The 18,059-nt window shown below is 43.3% G+C and overlaps 1 protein-coding gene across 13 annotated transcripts in view; it reads right to left on the minus strand.

The window, feature by feature from the left end:
- Positions 1–719: 719 nt before the first annotated feature.
- sipa1l1 (signal-induced proliferation-associated 1 like 1) overlaps positions 720–18,059 on the minus strand; it is a 127,305-nt gene continuing 109,965 nt past the window's right edge. For 11 of the 13 annotated variants that reach the window (XM_050057590.1, XM_050057592.1, XM_050057591.1 and 8 more), the window contains 9 exons: positions 16,914–17,011; positions 16,158–16,639; positions 14,389–14,580; positions 11,155–11,320; positions 9,891–10,125; positions 9,392–9,562; positions 9,075–9,186; positions 8,828–8,906; positions 720–4,856 (listed from right to left, as the gene is read on the minus strand). In XM_050057590.1, the coding sequence (XP_049913547.1) occupies positions 4,713–4,856; positions 8,828–8,906; positions 9,075–9,186; positions 9,392–9,562; positions 9,891–10,125; positions 11,155–11,320; positions 14,389–14,580; positions 16,158–16,639; positions 16,914–17,011 (1,679 nt within the window). In that variant the 3' untranslated portion in view covers positions 720–4,712. The remainder of the gene's footprint in view (positions 4,857–8,827; positions 8,907–9,074; positions 9,187–9,391; positions 9,563–9,890; positions 10,126–11,154; positions 11,321–14,388; positions 14,581–16,157; positions 16,640–16,913; positions 17,012–18,059) is intronic. The other 2 variants (XR_007570769.1, XM_050057595.1) reach the window with 2 other exon arrangements.

The raw sequence follows: 18,059 nt of genomic DNA on the forward strand, positions 1-18,059 counted from the left end.
ATCCCTTAAGTATAAAAAACTAAACCTTGTCAATGATAATAAAGTCCCAATGTCCTCAAACAAATACTTTCTAATCAACAGTGTCTCCTCTTGTCGCTGTTGCTAAAATTGGTCAAATTTGTTGCCATATCAAACTACAAATATTATTAATCATAAAAAAACAAGTTTCAACCATAAAATGTGATCAGTGTTTTGGACCTTGTCCACTTTTGTGTCAGGATCAGCTGCAGACTGACTTGGCAGAGATGGCTGCCATCTTGTTTTTGGATTAGTGTACTGTGCTCTTACTACCACTAGATGGCACAAAAAAGTGTCGACAAACGAGGACAACAGGTCTAAGTTAAGTAGAATTAAGTTTAAGGTCAAGTAAACCCAAAATGTGATGTCGTTACATGGGGACACAGGGCCTCAGGAAGATATTGTATTATCTACTATTACTCTCTATCTATCACTTTCCCACTTTACTCAATAATATGGGGAAACACGACTAGTTAAAATCCTTTCTTTTTTTTTTTTTTGGATAGATATTATACTAATGCATATAAACATTTATGAACCTTTACTCAGGGTGTTGGACTGCATATTCTGTAGCTTCCCAATGTCCATTTATTGTATAGTGTTTCTACTTTTTACTCATTAAAGTAAGGCAGAAATAAAGACAAATGAAAAGCAAAAGCAGTAAAGTGCAGAAACACAAACGAGTCAGCAGCACCCAAAACTCGATACAGCATTTATTTATTTCAGAAACTTTAATACTGTGATCACTGCAAATGTCTTTTTCATATCTTTACATTTTACAAAGACAATGGATCCGGGATGTAAACCATAGTTTCAGTTCTTCCAAACTTCCTGAAATGTGTGCTTTATATCTCCAGTCAGGGCTGATCACTTTACTGTTCAGTTTGTTCTTCTGACAAAAGGAAACAAAACGCATCCTGATACAGCGGCATAAGCCGTCACTCTGAGCTTTGTGAAACCTTGCTCTCCTGCTGCAATCGCTAACCTCGCAAGTTGTGCTTGACTGAAAACCAGCATCCCTACAGAACAAACAACATCCAGCCTGCTCTTGTCTGATCACTGATGCTTGAGGAAAATAAGGGTTCAGGGTTGTTTTTTTAAGTAAATAAAGTCAAGCACCTTCCTCTGTTTGTCAGGAACTGCACTGACAGGAAAACTACGAAGCAACATCGAGACAAGATCGTACAGGAATGGATCAATTCACCCTTCTTATCCAAAACCTGTCGACACAATCCTTTTTTATAAAACATTGTGCAAAGGTTCTTAAAATCAAAAGATAGTACAAAATGGAACATTTGAAACATCTGAACATTCACATTTCCCATCCCCCTCTGAAAAGCACCAAAAAACAAAGCTGAGGAAAGAAATAAACCATATGCACTGTAAAATAACTCAACATTCACACTGGAGTAACTGGCGTGTGTGTTTTTATACGTCTCTGTAGAAGGTGGACAACTGTATCTAACATCCAACTTGATGCACACTTTTAAAGATGCGAGCAAAACATCTGCACTGCACAGTTGGCCGTGTGGCCATACTTCATTTGAAATACAAAAAACTAGAGCACTTTCCATGTACAATAAAATACGAAACTACTTATTAGTCATCATTTAAGCATTGACACACTGCAGGTCTGGTCAGGAAACCAGTGCTCAAAACAATGTACAGTCTGAACCTGCTGGATCGGGAACATTCCTGCCTATACGGATCGGATTTTGTGTGTTTTTGAGAATTTCACATTGTTGGATGACGACTGAACTGCTTTTCACAACTGGCCGACTTGTTAGAGGAACAAAATAATATTAACAAGCAAAACAACTGAGCAACTGCCTGTTCACTGGTGTTGTTATAATCCACAGAGATTCTTAAAACAGAACCTTCTACATCTTTTAAGAGTTCATTCATCTCACTGCAAAACTGCAGAGCTGAATGTTAGTTATAGTAAACATCACATTTCTTTAGGCTTGTTTATTTTCTCTTTACATTCAGACCGGGTGCCGCTCTGTGCTGTATGCTGCAGGGTTTTAATTGCATCAATTTAGGATGCAAATTGACTTTAAGAGATTCAAAAATTGGGAGCGTTTTCCATCAAACGGCTTTGATAGCAGAGGACAGGGAATTAAGGCTTACACCATGTTTATGAACAACAGTTTCATGCTCAAGTTAGAGACCTGAAATAACCCCGACACAGTCACCTGGCTGAGGGACCAGCTCTGTGGCTCCTGCTTGGGCTGTAAGTAGCTTTGTGATTTGGGGGAACATTCCTTCCAATGCGCTCTCATTACAGGGGCTAGCTGCCCTGAAAGATATACTGCATGTAACTGAATGCAAAAGGCACACACACACGCCGACACATTTCCATACACTCCACACACTCGTTTGTCCCTGTGTCTGGAGGCTGACCAGCCTGATTGTGTTCGTTACAAATATTCATACGAACAAAGAGAAAGGTTGAAGCCTCAGAGCAGATACCCCGTACAGACATTTATGAGGTCTACAGCTGTGAGTATGACGCTGTTTAAAACTAATAAGTGTGTAAGGTGAGTCTCTGTGTGTGTGTTACCAGGTGTGTTTGTTTTTCAGGATGGAGAAGAAGAGCCTTTCCCTTTCATCTGTTCCCCAGGTGCTGTTTCAAAGGCACATCCCTGCTCTGCCTGGGAGTAAATAACCAAAATAAGTGACTGTAGGCACGGCTGGATAGACTGATGTACATTCACACAATGACAACACACACACACACACACACACACACACACACACACACACACACACACACACTGCCGCTGGTACAGTATACCTCCGTCTCACTGTGGGAAGTTTAATTTGTTGAGTTACCTTTTCAAAAAAATCCTCATGTTTCCAACAAATACTGACCCGGAGGAAAACTACGGATGTTTAAATTCAAGCACAGACAACACACACAGTCACACGCATACAAGTACACCTAAGGTCTGCTCCCTTTATCAAAAAACAACAACCTTTGATTGTCTCTCAAAGCCGGCTCCTGATTTTTCGTCCTGTTCTGTGTTTGCGTGGCCTCCCGGTCGATGTCTGACTGATTGTTGAAGAGGCGTGGGAAAAATACAGAGTGACTGGCAGCACATTTAATAACCATGACATTTCCACTGGTCATCACTAGAGAGCACTGTAAGCAACACAACAGCAGGCTTGGGCACCACAAAATACAACAGAATACAGAAGAAAAAGCATATAGTCAGGCTTTAGCCAGAATTAAGAAAGAAAGCCATTTAAATAATATAGCTAGTGACCTTTTTCTTGAGGAACTAAACACTGATGTCAGTTGTACTTTACCAAGAGAACAACTTATTTATTGGAATTATAATACAAGGAAATAAATTAACCTGGGGGGAGAAAGTCCCCTCTTACTTTTCCCTCCCAAAAATGTCTGTCTTTTCTTATCAGCTGGCTCTCTGTATTCCAGACAGTGGGATGGCGAGCGGAGTCCTCCCTTTCCTTTTCCCCGCAGCATGATGCGTCACTGGAAGAAGATGGAGGCTCTTGTGCAGCACAGACTGGTGTCTTTTAAATTAAACCTTTCAAAAATCCCACATCGAACTTCTATCCCAGAGCAAACTCTCCCCCTTTTGTTTGGGAGGGACAGGAGTCCTGACTTCTTCCTATTGCTTTTAAGACATACAATTGGGATGGACCAAAGCACTCTGGATATCAGTCATTAATGGCACCACTTGCCGATGGCTTATAAATACACTCCTCTGTCAGGTGTTGGTTTGTGCTGTGGAGGCAGACAGGATGCAGTAATCCAGATCTGAGAGACACAGAGGAGGAAAAAAAAAGAAAAGAACACTGTACAAATCCACGTTTCCTTCATGTTCAGAGGCAGATGGATCTGCTTCCATGTCGGTGGCTGACGGACAAACAGCCGCGATGACCCTTCAGTTCTGAGGAAACTTCTATACACTCCATTTACATGTGAAGGAAATGAAAACCTCTCCTGTGTCCTATGATCTTCAGATTTATTACGTGAGTTTCTTTGTGGCCGGGCTGGCAGATTGGTTGCGTACCTGTTGCGTGGCATTTCAGAGACGTCTTCTCTTAAGTCACATGGATGTCTCTGCTACCCTCTGCTGTGGCGGGTTTGGTTTGGCACAGAAGACTTAAGTTACGTCTCAGAGAAGATGGGCAACGTTAGAAAAAAGTGACAGAGCAAAGAGGAAAAGGCCAGATATCTGCTGAAGGGTGTCCCTACAGTAAAAAGAGAAGTACATCCAATGAGGAAACATGGTGGAGGGAGTCTTTCCATTCACGTCACGAAGAGTCAAAGCTGAGGGAGGGGAAGAGCTTCCTCTTTGTTGGCAATTTTGCAAAAACAATTTTGGCACAGCAATATGAGAGAAAGATCAATTCAGCAACGCTCCCGTGGTCCCATTGCGGAGTAGAGGTCAGTCCTTCATCATCTGATAAACGAGTCTCATCCTGAGAAAGTCAACAGAGGGGTCTGTGGAGACTGAGGCTGGTCGACAATATTACCCACGGATGTTTGAAGCCAATGGAAGATGGTCGGAGGGTTCAGCATCAGGCCGACTGAGTCCAAAAGCAAGTCTCCACTTTTCTTGTGCGCAATTTCTTCCCCCTCTGCCTCGCCGTCCAGACTGTGTGTGCTGATGTATGCGTTTGTGTTCGTGCGTGTGCGGGTGAAAATGTGCAGGTCGGAGTCAGTTCATGTCAATGGTGTTAAAGACCCACTCTGTGAACTTCTTGAGCTTGGCGGCGGATGTCTGTGACTCCTCCTGCAGTCTCTGGTTGTCCTCCCACAGCCTCTTGATCTGACCCTGTAGTCTCACCTTCTCTTCACGCTCCTGTGGAAGATGAACAAAGGTCAGGTAAAATTAAGAAATTAAACCAGTTATTAAAGCTGGGAAGGCAGTTTAATTCTGGTTTAACTGGGCAAAAATACCACAGTAAACTTGGAGCTTATTGTTATTAAGTGGACTTAGAGAAAAGTTCTGCACCTCCTCCTGACTCTGTTTTCAGGCTTTAGAAAATCTAATCCTTGACGGGAGACTTTGGACTTGCAGAACTGAAGACTTTTTTCATGAGCACATCCCTTCATTGAAAGTCTGACTTAATGGCAGAGAATCCTACAGAGAAAATTACTATACTCGCATTGGCAACATCTGCCTACAACGCAAACTGACTTATCAAAGAGTCTAATCAGTGAAGCGTTTCAAAGATGGAGAGAAATGTTGCTAATATTTTAGCCTTTTGCTTACTGGAGCTAAGGACTCATGGTTGCAACCTCAAGTTAATGTTCATGTAAGTGACGTTAGTGGAAGCTTCGAATATCAGTGTGTCCTTCGCTTCACTCCCCGCCGCTATAGACCACCTCACCAGAAGGAAAGTGGGCAGCAGCTCTAGAGATGGTCCCCTATGTCAGTGGCTGCAGCAACTCGAATCCAGCCAGCACAAACCCCAGCACCAGGGGACCAGACAGTCAAAACTCGCTGCTGGATCAGCAAACTTTCTGTTGCTGCCATTACACAGTTAGACCCAGTGCTCAGTGCTGCTGCCACTAGCCTGCTGTGTCAATCAGTGCTGGAGGTGCACTGGCTGAAATTGAGCCGCTGCAGCTGCACAACGAAGGTCCGTCCTCTGAGCTGCTGCCCACTCTCCTCCAGGGGAAGCATTCCACAGCAGCGTGGAGCGATGTGGAGGGACTGTGAGGTGGTTTACTGTATGGATTGTGTGTATACGCCCATGGTTGTGTGGTGGGGGGGGCTTAGGAAAAAGAGGGGCGAAGGGGAAGCGGGTGTATTTTCAAATTCTGCCCTTTTTTTCTCTTTTGTTTGTTTTGGAGTCTTTGTTTGCCTCTCCCAGATTTCTGCATACCGCAGCTTTAAGCAGTTATCTCTGGAGAACAATACTGATGGAATAGTTGTTGTAATGGAGTGTCTCACAAGTACAATAAAAACAAAACCATTAAACACTCAGGACTCAATGTAAACACCTCACTCTGTATAAATACAATAAACTCTATCTGTTTGCTGTTTACATAAACATCTCAGGCCTGTAGACAGTGAGTCACACTCGAGTGAACTTCAGGGCTTTGTGGGTAGATTGTTATCAGTTGACATTTTGAATCTGCCGAAAGCACAACAAAAGTAAATCCCTGGTTGGATGCATGAACATAAACACGTATCCAGTTGAAGAAAACAAACTGTGGGGAGTTTAGCTTCATGCTGTCAGTCAGCTGCAGGCTGACTGCTACTGGCTGGAGGGAGGGTGAAGGAGGCGAGAGTGAAGCATATTAGTTTTCCTGGTGTCAAACTAATCTACTGCTACTTTAAAAAATGCAGACAGCTGAACACTTTCCAGCATTTCACAGACAGCTGAGAGTTTACCAAGAGTTGCGTAAGAAATAAATCACAACCAGACTGCAGCTATTCTGTGGGTGAGAACTCCTCGCTGTTAACAGGTCAAAGTAGTTAACGGCTCGGCCATAAAGTCTGCAGCTCGCAGTCCAAATGTTTTAAAGGAACTGCAGAGGACCTTTTAGCTTCCAGTCCTGTCAGCTAAACAGTTTCCTTGATGCTGCTTTCATAAGGAGAACTTGGTGTGAATAATTCATCCCGTCTGGGATCAACATTAAAGGCTGGAGCTGCTGGTATAAAGGTGTGAGGAAGGTTTTCTTGGTACACTCTGGGCTGGTTCTTCACAGCCAGAGTCTATTATCTTGAAACTTACAGGATAAAGGTCACAGTCTGAGGTTAGTTTCTTGATTTTTGACTACAGTAGAGACATGGGCCCTGATGACACAGAGTTTTAGCAGTCAGGGGCGGTATTTTGTTCGCTGCTTTTGTGTTGCATTTTTGCAGGAGCACTGGTTGTCTCAAGTGGAAAATACTTCAGCTCAGAGTGAAAAGGGGCCTGACGTCACTGATGTTTTTCTCCTGCTGACCAATCAGATTAATTCAGAGTCTGGCCTTCTGTAATGACGATGACAGCAAGCGGTAGGGTATAGGTTTGTGTTAAGCTAACGTTAGCACACTTTCATCATCGCCCTACTGCAAAACATGTCTGAACAAACTGTGGCCTCGACTTCTTTCTCAGCTACTTTCACAGGGTGACTACAGGTATCAGACAGTTAAATCTAATGCTCTTTAAAACTCGTTCAAGACATCTTTTAACCAAATTAAGCACAGATGTTTGGACAAATCATGTTTTACTTATTTAAGCATTGCAGGTAAGTAGTATCCATGTGGTCTTGTGCAGAGGTAAGTAAGTCAATCTACATTTTGCCAACATGTGCAAGAATGAAGTATAATGGCGGTATTGTAGTTTTTTAAAGATTTGTATGTACATTAGAAATATGGACTTTTACAAAGAAAGGCTTTGCTCATTTTCACAAAGAGAATTTTAAGAAATGATAAATGAAATAAGATACAATGTTTCCAGTAGTTAAGACCTCACAAATTCAATCTAATACTATCAAATGACTTTAAGGCCTTATTGTTGTAACACTGAATTTAGGACATTTTCAGAATTTTTAAGGACCTGTATACACCCTGTTTCAGCTATGTTTTACCAACAGTAACAAGGCCTGGTGTCTGACAGCAGAGTATCAAACTGCCCACAACTCATCCCAAAATAAGTCTTGAACCGACCATCATCCAGGCCAGGCTGGTGGACTCACTGGTGGTACTCCCCATGCCTTCTCCTCTTTCTGAGGATCTCATACACAGATCTCAGTTTCTCTGTGACCAATGTACTGTTTGGCTCTGACTGATGGTGAGAGGTAGTTTCCAAAGGAAGAGTCCTCCGCCTGTCCATTTTTTATGCAGATTTTTTTTTTTTTTTTTTTTTAAAAAGGTACAGATTACAAATTTTGTCCCCAAAGGAAAACTGTTTTCTCTAATGAAAAAAGTTTTCACTCTGTTCATCACACTCATTTTTATTGCAGCTAAATGTATGAAACTAAATGGACTGAGAAAGCAACTGATTTCATCATTCTAGTAGGCTACCAAAAGTTAGATTTGTATTTGTAAATTAATAATTTATACAACAAAAAAATCCGTACTTGGCATCCATGTATCGCTACGATATTGTCACGCAACATATCACGATATTATGCTGTATCGCCCACCCTTAGTATTGCAACCTGCAAAATGCATTCTGTCTGAGCAGGGCCTTTAGGGAGAAGGTGAACATGTTTGCAGCATAGATGTGATGTCACAAAATCTGCAAGAATTGTTTGACTCTGGGGAGTGAGCCTGGATCTGGACCTGCTTCTACAGCAAGCAGCATATCCCTTTAACCACTGTGGACATGGTGGAAGTAACTGAAATGTAGAGACAAATTAGTAAAGTGTGTACAGGAAACCATTTGGGTCCATTACTTTAAGTGATTTTCTTAAAGAGTAGAGGAGCAGAATTAAAATGTTCCCCTCCCTCCAGGTGATCTGAAGTAAAAATAATAGTTTGAGTGATTGCAGTGACATCTGAGTCAGCGGTTAATGATAAGAAGCAGAGCAGAACCAAATTAACAGTAGCAGCGCTCGACTGCTGGCTGTGTATTTTCTATTGAAGACAAAATATTTGTTTACACCCCCTGCTCCCTGCTCCGCTGTATGCAAATCAACCATAGACTTTCATTTGTCACTTTTCACTCCAGCTACTGGAGCTTGAATAGAGGAAGGGAACCAGAGAATGATCTTTTAGCCAAACACAGAGGAAAAGTTGTAAACATGCAGACAGAAGTGCTCCAATAAACTACAATAAAACTCTGACACAGTATAAGCAGTTTGTGTATGTGTATGTGTGTTCTCTCCCACCTTCTTCAAGTCCTCCTGGAGCATCTTCACCATGGCCTCCAGCTTGGTCACCTTCCTCTCCAGCCCTATGTGACCCTCACTGTGGAGAGGTGAAGGGAAAAATGCAAAGTGATCTTGCTTCATTACTCAATATTGTGTGGCTGACCACACACAGTATATTTTGAAAGTTAAGCCAAGGGCCGTTTAAAATTGGTCCACGTGCCAGGATTGGACTTTGGACATGCCTGGTGTATGGGTATGGTGTTACCTAGAAGAGGGTCGTGACAGTGGAGCAGGCTGCAGCTCTATGTGGGGCTGTTGGGGACTGGAGGCACCGCTGCTTCGGTGGTTTGAATCTCCAAACACGTAACTTCTCTGGACTGGAGGAAGAGAGAAAAGCACAAAGGTTAAGACAGACTATATCGGTATGACTTGACACAACCTTTAGGCTAATTTCATGTTACCTTTAACTTTATCTCTGGGTTTTAACACACAGAACTCCCCAAAGTCTGGGGCTTAGTTAAATGCACTATAGCAAAACCACATAAAGGACAGATATGTACAGTAATTAGTGATTTGTAGTACCATAATGTGTGTTTCTTTCACTCTCAAAGGTATTGGCCACATCCACCAGGTGTGTCCACTCTAGAGGACTGTCCCTGTCCTGAGACGGGAGGGGCATCAGTTCCTGAGGGAGGGGTCCACGGTGACGCTCCACCAAATCCACCAATGATGTGTCAGAAGCCGAAAGGTCGCCTGTAAGCAGAAATTTAATTGTGTTTGTATGGCCATCATGTATTTTCAGTCACAAGGGGGCAGCAGATACACACCAGCCAAATCAGGTCCATCACACACTTTTACTGTTTATTACAGTTATTTTTTATCATATTAGAAACAAATCACATGATGCAGTGTGGATGGATTAACCTCCACTGCTGTCACTCCATGGATAAAGTGACTACAGAACATGAAAAACTACAGTTACAAAATATAGTCTTTTACAAATCAACAGAAGCCCCTATTAACATCTTCTGAATATGAACTGATTCCAGCTGTTACCTACACTCTTCAACATCCTTCTTACCATGAAGTTTGACTCCCAGCTTATAGGAGGGCCGTCGTAGGGGAACACCACGGGTGGTGGGTGAGCGTGGGAGGGTGGAGCAGCTGAAGAGAACATCAGGGCTAAGTGCTGGTTCAGCCACTGCGTCACACAGGGGGGGAAGGCGCTGGCCACGATAGATACTCTCATCTGAAAGGGTACGATGGAGCGAGCCGCGGCGCCTCAGAGGCTGGCTGGGTGGTGATTTCTGACTATGCTGCACAGGATAGAGGGGAAGTGTCATTGTAATATTATTGAAACACAGGATGAACCCACGCATGCCATGGGTGAACACCTACATTACGATCAATGACATCAGTGGTTCTGTATGTGGGAAAACGTTGTCTAGTTTAAGTCATTTTTTATGACATAAATCACAAACTGATTTTGTCATTTACAACCTAATCACCAGAAAAAATGTTGGCATTGTCAGCAAACCACAGATCCGTTACATTTGCACATTATTTGTTTATGTTTCGGCATAAAAACACTTGGTTATGGTTAGGAAATGACCATGTTTTGGCTTAAACTACCCAGTTTTGGGGGTGTAATCCTTGCAGGAAATGCAGCGATGTCTCCGTAAAAAAAACCCACCACTTTTCATGCTGCTATCCCTGCAAGTGGGTCACTAGAAAACTTCCATGTTTGGAACCTAAAAAGCCAACAGCAACACAGCAATGACTCACTAAAACACAACCAGTTTTGGTTACTTGATGGTCTCAAACAATGGTCTGCAGCTTGACAGGTATCTAGCCTACATGACATGCCATCCACCATCACCTCCACCTTCATCTTATACATCACGTCTCTTTAGAAATGAAATGATGCTTATGAAACATGCAAATGTAATGTATTAGTTGTTTGCAGAAATGCACAACGCCAACATTTTTTTCTGGCAACTGGGCTGTCATTTCTTGCCTGATTTTTACTTTGATATTTGCTAACACAATTTACACCAATAATGAAATGGATGTAACTCATTGAGGTTTCCAAATGTACCCGCCCTATCACAAAGATTTCTTTAGATGAGAAACACACTCAGAGGGTGCTGTGTTGGGAGCAGAATTATAACGACCTGATTAAAATGATGGCAGCAGAGTACCATAATCTGCTGTTAATCAAATTTACTCACCAGAAATATTTAAGTATAACAGCCTGTAGAAACTCCAAAAGCAACATGTCGCTAAAATATGTGTTCCTATGTGTTTACGAACAGGTTGTTCCTGTAACGAGCCTGCAGACGTACCTTTTCCTTATGCCTGCGTGGAGGTGGAGGGCTGTCTGGGGCGTTGTGTCTCTTCACATCTTCCTCCATAGTAGATTTGGCGTGAGGCTGAGGTGAGTGCATGTCCCGGAGAGAGGGCCTGGCTGCTGGGGTTGGAACTTCCACTCCACCCTCTCCTGGAGACTTCCTGTAACACACACAAACAGACACAGACAGACAATTAATCAAAACCATTCATGAGAGTTTTATTATGCACGCTAAAATGTTAATGTGTCGTCTCTATATTCTTAAAGTAAAACTAATAAATAATAAAAACATGTGGTCAGCTTCACCAGTAGAGCCTGTAACTGGGAAACTATTATCAGTTACTGCATTAAGACTTGAGTGTAATACCATCTTCAACCACAAGGGGGTGATCAAGTAGTGCACATATTATTACTACCAAAAGACATTAATAGGAGAGTACAGTGGGTGGATGAATAATGGGATCCAAAGCAGTGTTATACATCAGCACTACAATAAATACTACCATTGTAAAGCTGGTAGTGTTCATTTTGTCACTCCAATATACATTCAGGGATGAAGAGGATGAAGAATGCTGCAGTCTGGTACCAGACAACAACACTGCATCGTCACCTCTGACATGGTGTTAACATAAACATTATAAGCTTAACAAAAGGTAGTATTGATGGAGTGTTACTGTGAATAAATTGCATTATATTGCACAAGTGTTTGTGTACATTTGTGCACAGCCTGCAGAAACTGGTAGGTACATTCCCGTCTATTTTAAGCACTGTAGAAAACTGTTACAAAACAAAAGGGACCAAAAAGCTGGTAGAAAGTGAATGTTGTGATGACTGTGTTTTAAAGGGCCACCTGTTGCACCTTTGAGCATTTCATTTAAACTCCACAAACTCTGGTGGCACCATCAACACCACATAACTGTGTTACTGTGTTCAGTTTAAATTCACTGCTGGACGTGGAACTACAATTAAAGACCAATTTAAAGGTTCTGTTTGTAACTTTTTACATGTATTTATTGTTTTTTTATTGACAATGGGTTGTAACGTAACTTAAAAATTAAGACCATACCTGACTTTCTGGGTTGCTTACAACAGCCTGTGGACTGACTTCTATGTAAAGGCTCGAACACGTGCTGCGTCTTGAACCACGTGCAAAACATGGGGTCGGGCACTGGGTGCTACTCTGTGCCAACTTTCAAGAGCGCAGAGGCAGGTAGTGTCTAAGGTTGCTAAGCGACCATACCCAGCACGGTATCATAGCCTACTTACCAGAAGTCATGAGTGCAGAGCTGATCATCTCTCTGACGTTGTTTTGTAAATGTGTATTAGACCTAAAATAATGTCGGTGGGACAGATGTAAAGCTCTGGGCAGCCTGCATTAAAATGATCAACATCTCCTCCATATTTACCATGGACTGATATTTACAGAAGAAAGGAACGAAATCGGTTGGCTGTGGTTGGTTGTTCCTCGGCACATGACATGCAGTGCACACTGCAACAGTTGCTAATGTTCACCCACCACAGCAGAGTCACAACATGCTGTGTTTCTATTATACTTATTCGGCAACGGTGGCCCAGCAGAAAAAGACCTTTACTCAAAGCCCTGTAGCAACTCAAATATAGCCTGAGAAATACAAAGCACTGTAGATCTGTTTGATTTTGATCCCAGATCACCCTGAGTCCCTGCTGGATGAGCAAACTTTCTGTTGCTGCGGTTATCAGGTTAGAGGCAGCACTGCTGCTGGCCAGCAGCCTGCCATGAACCATGGAGATGGGGCTTGAATTCGTGTTGCCACAGTGGCTAAGGTCTGAGCTGGAAAGTTGTGCCCTAGGAGCAGGAAGGTCTGCAGGCTACTCTAGCCAGCTAAACTAAGTCTTAGTCTGATAAACAGTAAATATATCAAATTCAGTGCCTCATATCATAATTTCAGTTCTCCTTAATGTTAAAAAACAATCCTGATGTGAAATATATAGTGATATTGTAGTTTTAGCTGACTAATGTTTGCTAAAATAGGCTTGCTTGCTAACATGGACAAATTGCTAGCTAGCTAATGTCGCAAAATACTGTCTTAAGTGTTTAACGTCACCCAATCTCGCAAAATACTGTCTTAAGTGTTTAACGTCACCCAATCTGGAAATCCATCGGTTAAAAAAAAAAAATTTCTTCCTTTACCTCTGGAGGCACAGCCTGGAGTTTTTCGACTAACCGGAAGTGAAGGGGCCTCACGCCCTTCACTTCTGGNCAGTGGCTGCAGCTGACAGGGACAGTTAGCAAAGCTAACATCAGGACGTCATCTGTTAAAAGCCTCCCGTTGCCAGATACGACATGAAACTACTGCAGTTAGCTCAATCATGTTGTAACTCAGACATCCGCTGGAAAAAATATTTTCTTTCATGTTGACGAGACGGCGTTTTGGGTGGAGCGGTCGCTATGGACGCGGAGCTTGCTGTTTCTGTAGGTACACATTTCCTGGGGACACCTGCACGTCTCGGCCGCGCCCCCTCCATTGTGATTGGCTAAAGCGCAGCATCGTTCAGACTCAAAGCCCCGCCCTCCCCCCCCTCTCCAGTCGTCTTTCACACAGGGCTGCTGACAGATTCTACAATGTAGATTGCAGAATCTGTCTTGAGAGATTAAACGTCACCTAATTCACTCCAGGGCTCATCTGGCTGATAAATTTGCTAGGCTGCCGTTTGCACATTACTTTACCAGCTACCATTACGAAGCAACTACCGCCAGAACAACACAGCGTAGCTTAGTTACAGCTAGCTGGCTAAACTTAACCTTCTTGTTTGCTTATATTTCTGAGTGGATCTGCTTGTTTGCTAACTTGTCATAATGCCATAATGATCCATATTATACTAACTAATGTATTATGACGAATGGCACTGATTTAGTTAACGATAAAGACCTAACGGTACAAAGTGCTTTCTACTAGCCAAGAGCGATGCAAGGGTGACCAAAAGGCTAACCATAACCTGAGCTAGGGTTAGCCTGCTAGCTGTAACTAAGCTATGCTGTGTTGTGTTTCCAGCACTCTATCAATACGATGATGTACAATGACAGTCTTGTGTTCATCACTGTTTAGGCCGATGATGATGTGCAAGCAAGAGCATCACAATGCTGACTGCAGTGTATTAATGACCTCAGAAAGAGGGGTCTGCAAGTTACATGCAGAACCTTGATTTTTTTTCTTTTCTGTTGTTTGTTTTTTCTTTCCTCCGTCCTTACTTGCGTGTGTCTCCAAAGTCGACGGAATTGATGGTGGAGCCGGGTTTCCTCCAGCCAATCAGGTACTTGGACTGAGCTCCTTGGCGGGGGTAGAAGCTCTTGGGCCCAGGGGAAGCTGAGGACTGGGATGACGGGGAGGTGGCTGAAGAGGAAGACTCCTCTCTTGGGGAGCTGTGGCCTGAGTGCCTGGCACTGATGGACAAACAGAGCAGAGAGCATGACAGGGGTTATTCATCTTGGAAATGCACCAACACACTGATGAAAGACACACACAAGTTAAATCATAATCCTGGATTTGAAACCATCTTTAGGCAATGACTGGTTTGTTTTATAGTTTACCTGGATTCTATAGTGTTTAGAGAGGACAATCTAAACATTTTCACGCCTGAAGATATTATTTTGGTCCTGGGTTAAGCATTAATAACAAATCTTTATGTGTAACATTCTAATCAAAGAGGAATTTCCAGGGAGGACATACATTATTGAGTAACAGATGGAAGATTACATCAAAGTTTCACCTGCGGTCAAGCCAATCTTGGCAAACTCATTTCAGAGCCCCCTCTTACTCCCCCTCCGCCACTGTGACAGAATACAAATGGAGCTTAAATGCCGGACAGATGATGCCCAGGTCACGAAGTGTAACTCTATCTGAACGTTGGTCAAACGGGAAGAGCGAGACACTGGAGTTCTCTGAGCTACAGACATCCAGTTCAAGCTCTGAAAATTTGGACACGTGTTCCACATTTCCTGAGGCCTAATGTGGAAAGATAAGAGGGAGTTAAAATTGCTCCCGTGCTCGGTTTCCAGGAAAGACTCATTGAGAGGGAGGAGGTCTAGTGTGTGTCTCTCTGAGGCGAAGAAATATTGGCTTGAGTAATGAGAATTGGAAACACGCTGCGTAGGTCAGGCACAGACTGCGACGACACATGACAAAGTGGAAGAGGTCAAATTTAAAATTAAAACAGAAATTAGATAAAACTGTAAAATGTAACTTTTATTGAGAGAAATTAGATTCATGCTTTATTCATTATCAGTCTGTACTGATGGAAGTGCTCTCGCAGCTGTTTTACGCTGCTGGTTTCAAATGTTTAGTGTGTATGTTAACGGTCAGCTGCTTGTCCTGTTAATGTTATCAGTGGTAAAATAATAACATAAATAACATATTTTTTTAAGACAGTACATTGCAGATGGCGAGGTGGAGAAACTGACAAATATTTTTTGGCGCATGTCATTTTTGGCTTTTGTTCGTATGTACATTTTTGGTATGGATCCTACGTATAGTTTTATAAGTGAGACGCCTGTTGCATTTGTTTTGAAGAACAAGAGACCTCTGCTAATAATTCGGCTCCTGGTAAAAATCAGTGAACACCAAAGGAATCCTAACCAGGAGTTCACGCTTGGCGCATGGGAGAAGTTTCAGCTGGTTGCAATCCTCAATCCTCACCACTAGATGCCACTAAATCCTACACACTACTTCTTTAAAACACAAGCAATACCTACCGAGACCACTCATTAATGATTATGTGTTTATGTTCATGAACTGTGAGCAGTTCAGCCAAAGAGGGAATCCCTTCTCACATTAATTTCACTAGTTTAAATAGAGGTCCAAAAATGAACAAGCAGAAATGTTTTTCTTCTTCTGTCTTAACTCATTAATCAGATCGTCACCCCCCAGGTTTGTAACCGCTCCATTAAATCACGAAGCTGTATATTGTCCTGTTCTGCAAAGACACACTAACTTCCCCTCACACACAAACACACACACAGACCTTGAGTGTGATCCAGCTTCACTCAGACTGTAGGTGCTGCTGTCTCTAACCAGGAGATGAGTAGGTGGGCTTCGGCCTGTCCCTTCGTGACTCCTTTCTCCTGGAGGGCCCGGAGACTCAGCAGCAGCCGGCGACCTCTCCAGCATCCTGCGGCCTCCCTCTGTGGGGCTGTGCCATGGAGACCGCTCCCTGCTCTCCCTGCCTCCGCTGGGAGCCAGCAGAGAGGTGGTGCTGCCGTGATGAGAGTGGGGGTGTGAGTGATGAGAGGCGCCATAAGAGCTGGTGTCAATGCCACTGTCTGCTGACGCCCCCTGGAGGTAGCCTCCACCTCCCAGGCCATTAGGCTCTGTCTCCCCCTGGTCACCACTGGAGCCTCCACCCGCTCCCATTTCGTACCATTTATCACTGTCGCTGTGACCCCCGCTGGAAGCTGTGCTGGATAGAGTGTTACTGCTGGAGTGCCCGGAGTAAGGGCCGTCCGACTGCCAGGACAAACAGGAAGTGGAAAAGCGAGGGGAAATGACAGTTGAGAGAGATTTCCATGTTAAGGAAAACATCAGTTTTTCAACAACGTTAAATTTACTTTAAAATATCAGTCTACAAAATGATTAACTATGTTCACAGAGGTGCAGGAGATCGTAATAAAATTAAGTCATCTCAGCCCCAGAACGTGAAAAAAGAGGTGTTAGAGAGTATCTAAACTGTCAGAGCTCTAATGGTGTAGGTAAACAGTGTAAGATGGGTGTAGAGCCTGACCTGGCTGCCCTTCTTTGGGGACAGGTGTATGACCTGCTCCTGCCTCTGGATGCGGGGAGCTCCCGAATAGCCTTGGCCAGACTTGGATGCTGGGGCCTCTGCAATAAACAGAGCAATGAACACAGCTGGGGTTAGTGACAAACACATGCACAGAGCCTGCGGTGCAAACAGATGATTTGTTGATGATTCAACAGAGAAGTCGTTCTCCTCTCTGCTCACTTGTGTGTATTTTGCTACTACAGCACTCAGGCTTCCTCGAGGTTCATAACAATGACATCGTTCTCATTCTGCCTCCGTCGTGGCCATGGACAAAAACCCGAATCACTTGTCATGAAAAGTAACACACATCAAACAGAGATTCGTCCCCAGACGGTCCCTGCTGGCTTTGTTTGTTCTGGGCAAGCTGTTCCACATGAGGGAGTGTGTGTGTATCTGTCCTGGAGCAAAACTCAGGGTATAAATGGGACTGTTGTGTAATTGTCTACATGTTACGCAACAAGACATACAGAGTAGGCAGCTAATGACCACAGCACCATGAGAGGCAGAGCTAAGGGAGGTATCATAACATCTGCTGGGGTGAATCTAGTAATGTAGTGAACCCCCCCATATCACACTTAGAATATTCATTACTCTGCATAGTTTTCTCTGCATAGCGGCCCAAAGGGCTCTCTGCACTAATTACAGATAGCTGTGTGTGTGCCTGCTTGTTTGAGTGCCTGTGCATATATAGGCAAGTATATACTCATCGGCCACTTTATTAGGTACACCTGCTCAACTGCATGTTAACACAAATAGCTAATCAGCCAATCACATGGCAGCAACTCCATGCATTTAGGCATGTAGACATGGTCAAGACGACGTGATGAAGTTCAAACTGAGCATCAGAATGTGGAAGAAAGGTGATTTGTGATTTTGAACGTGGTATGGTTGTTGGTGCCAGATGAGCTGGTCTCAGTATCTCAGAAACTGCTGATCCACTGGGATTTTCACACACAACCATCTTTAGGGTTTACAGAGGATGGTCCGAAAAAGAGAAAATATCCAGTGAGCAGCAGGTGAAAATGCCTTGTTGATGCCAGAGGTCAGAGGAGAATGGCCAGACTGGTTCAAGATGATAGAAAGGCAACAGTAACTCAAATAACCACT

The sequence above is a fragment of the Epinephelus moara genome, chromosome 12 (genome assembly GCF_006386435.1).
Source record: "Epinephelus moara isolate mb chromosome 12, YSFRI_EMoa_1.0, whole genome shotgun sequence".
Lineage (NCBI taxonomy): Eukaryota > Metazoa > Chordata > Actinopteri > Perciformes > Serranidae > Epinephelus > Epinephelus moara.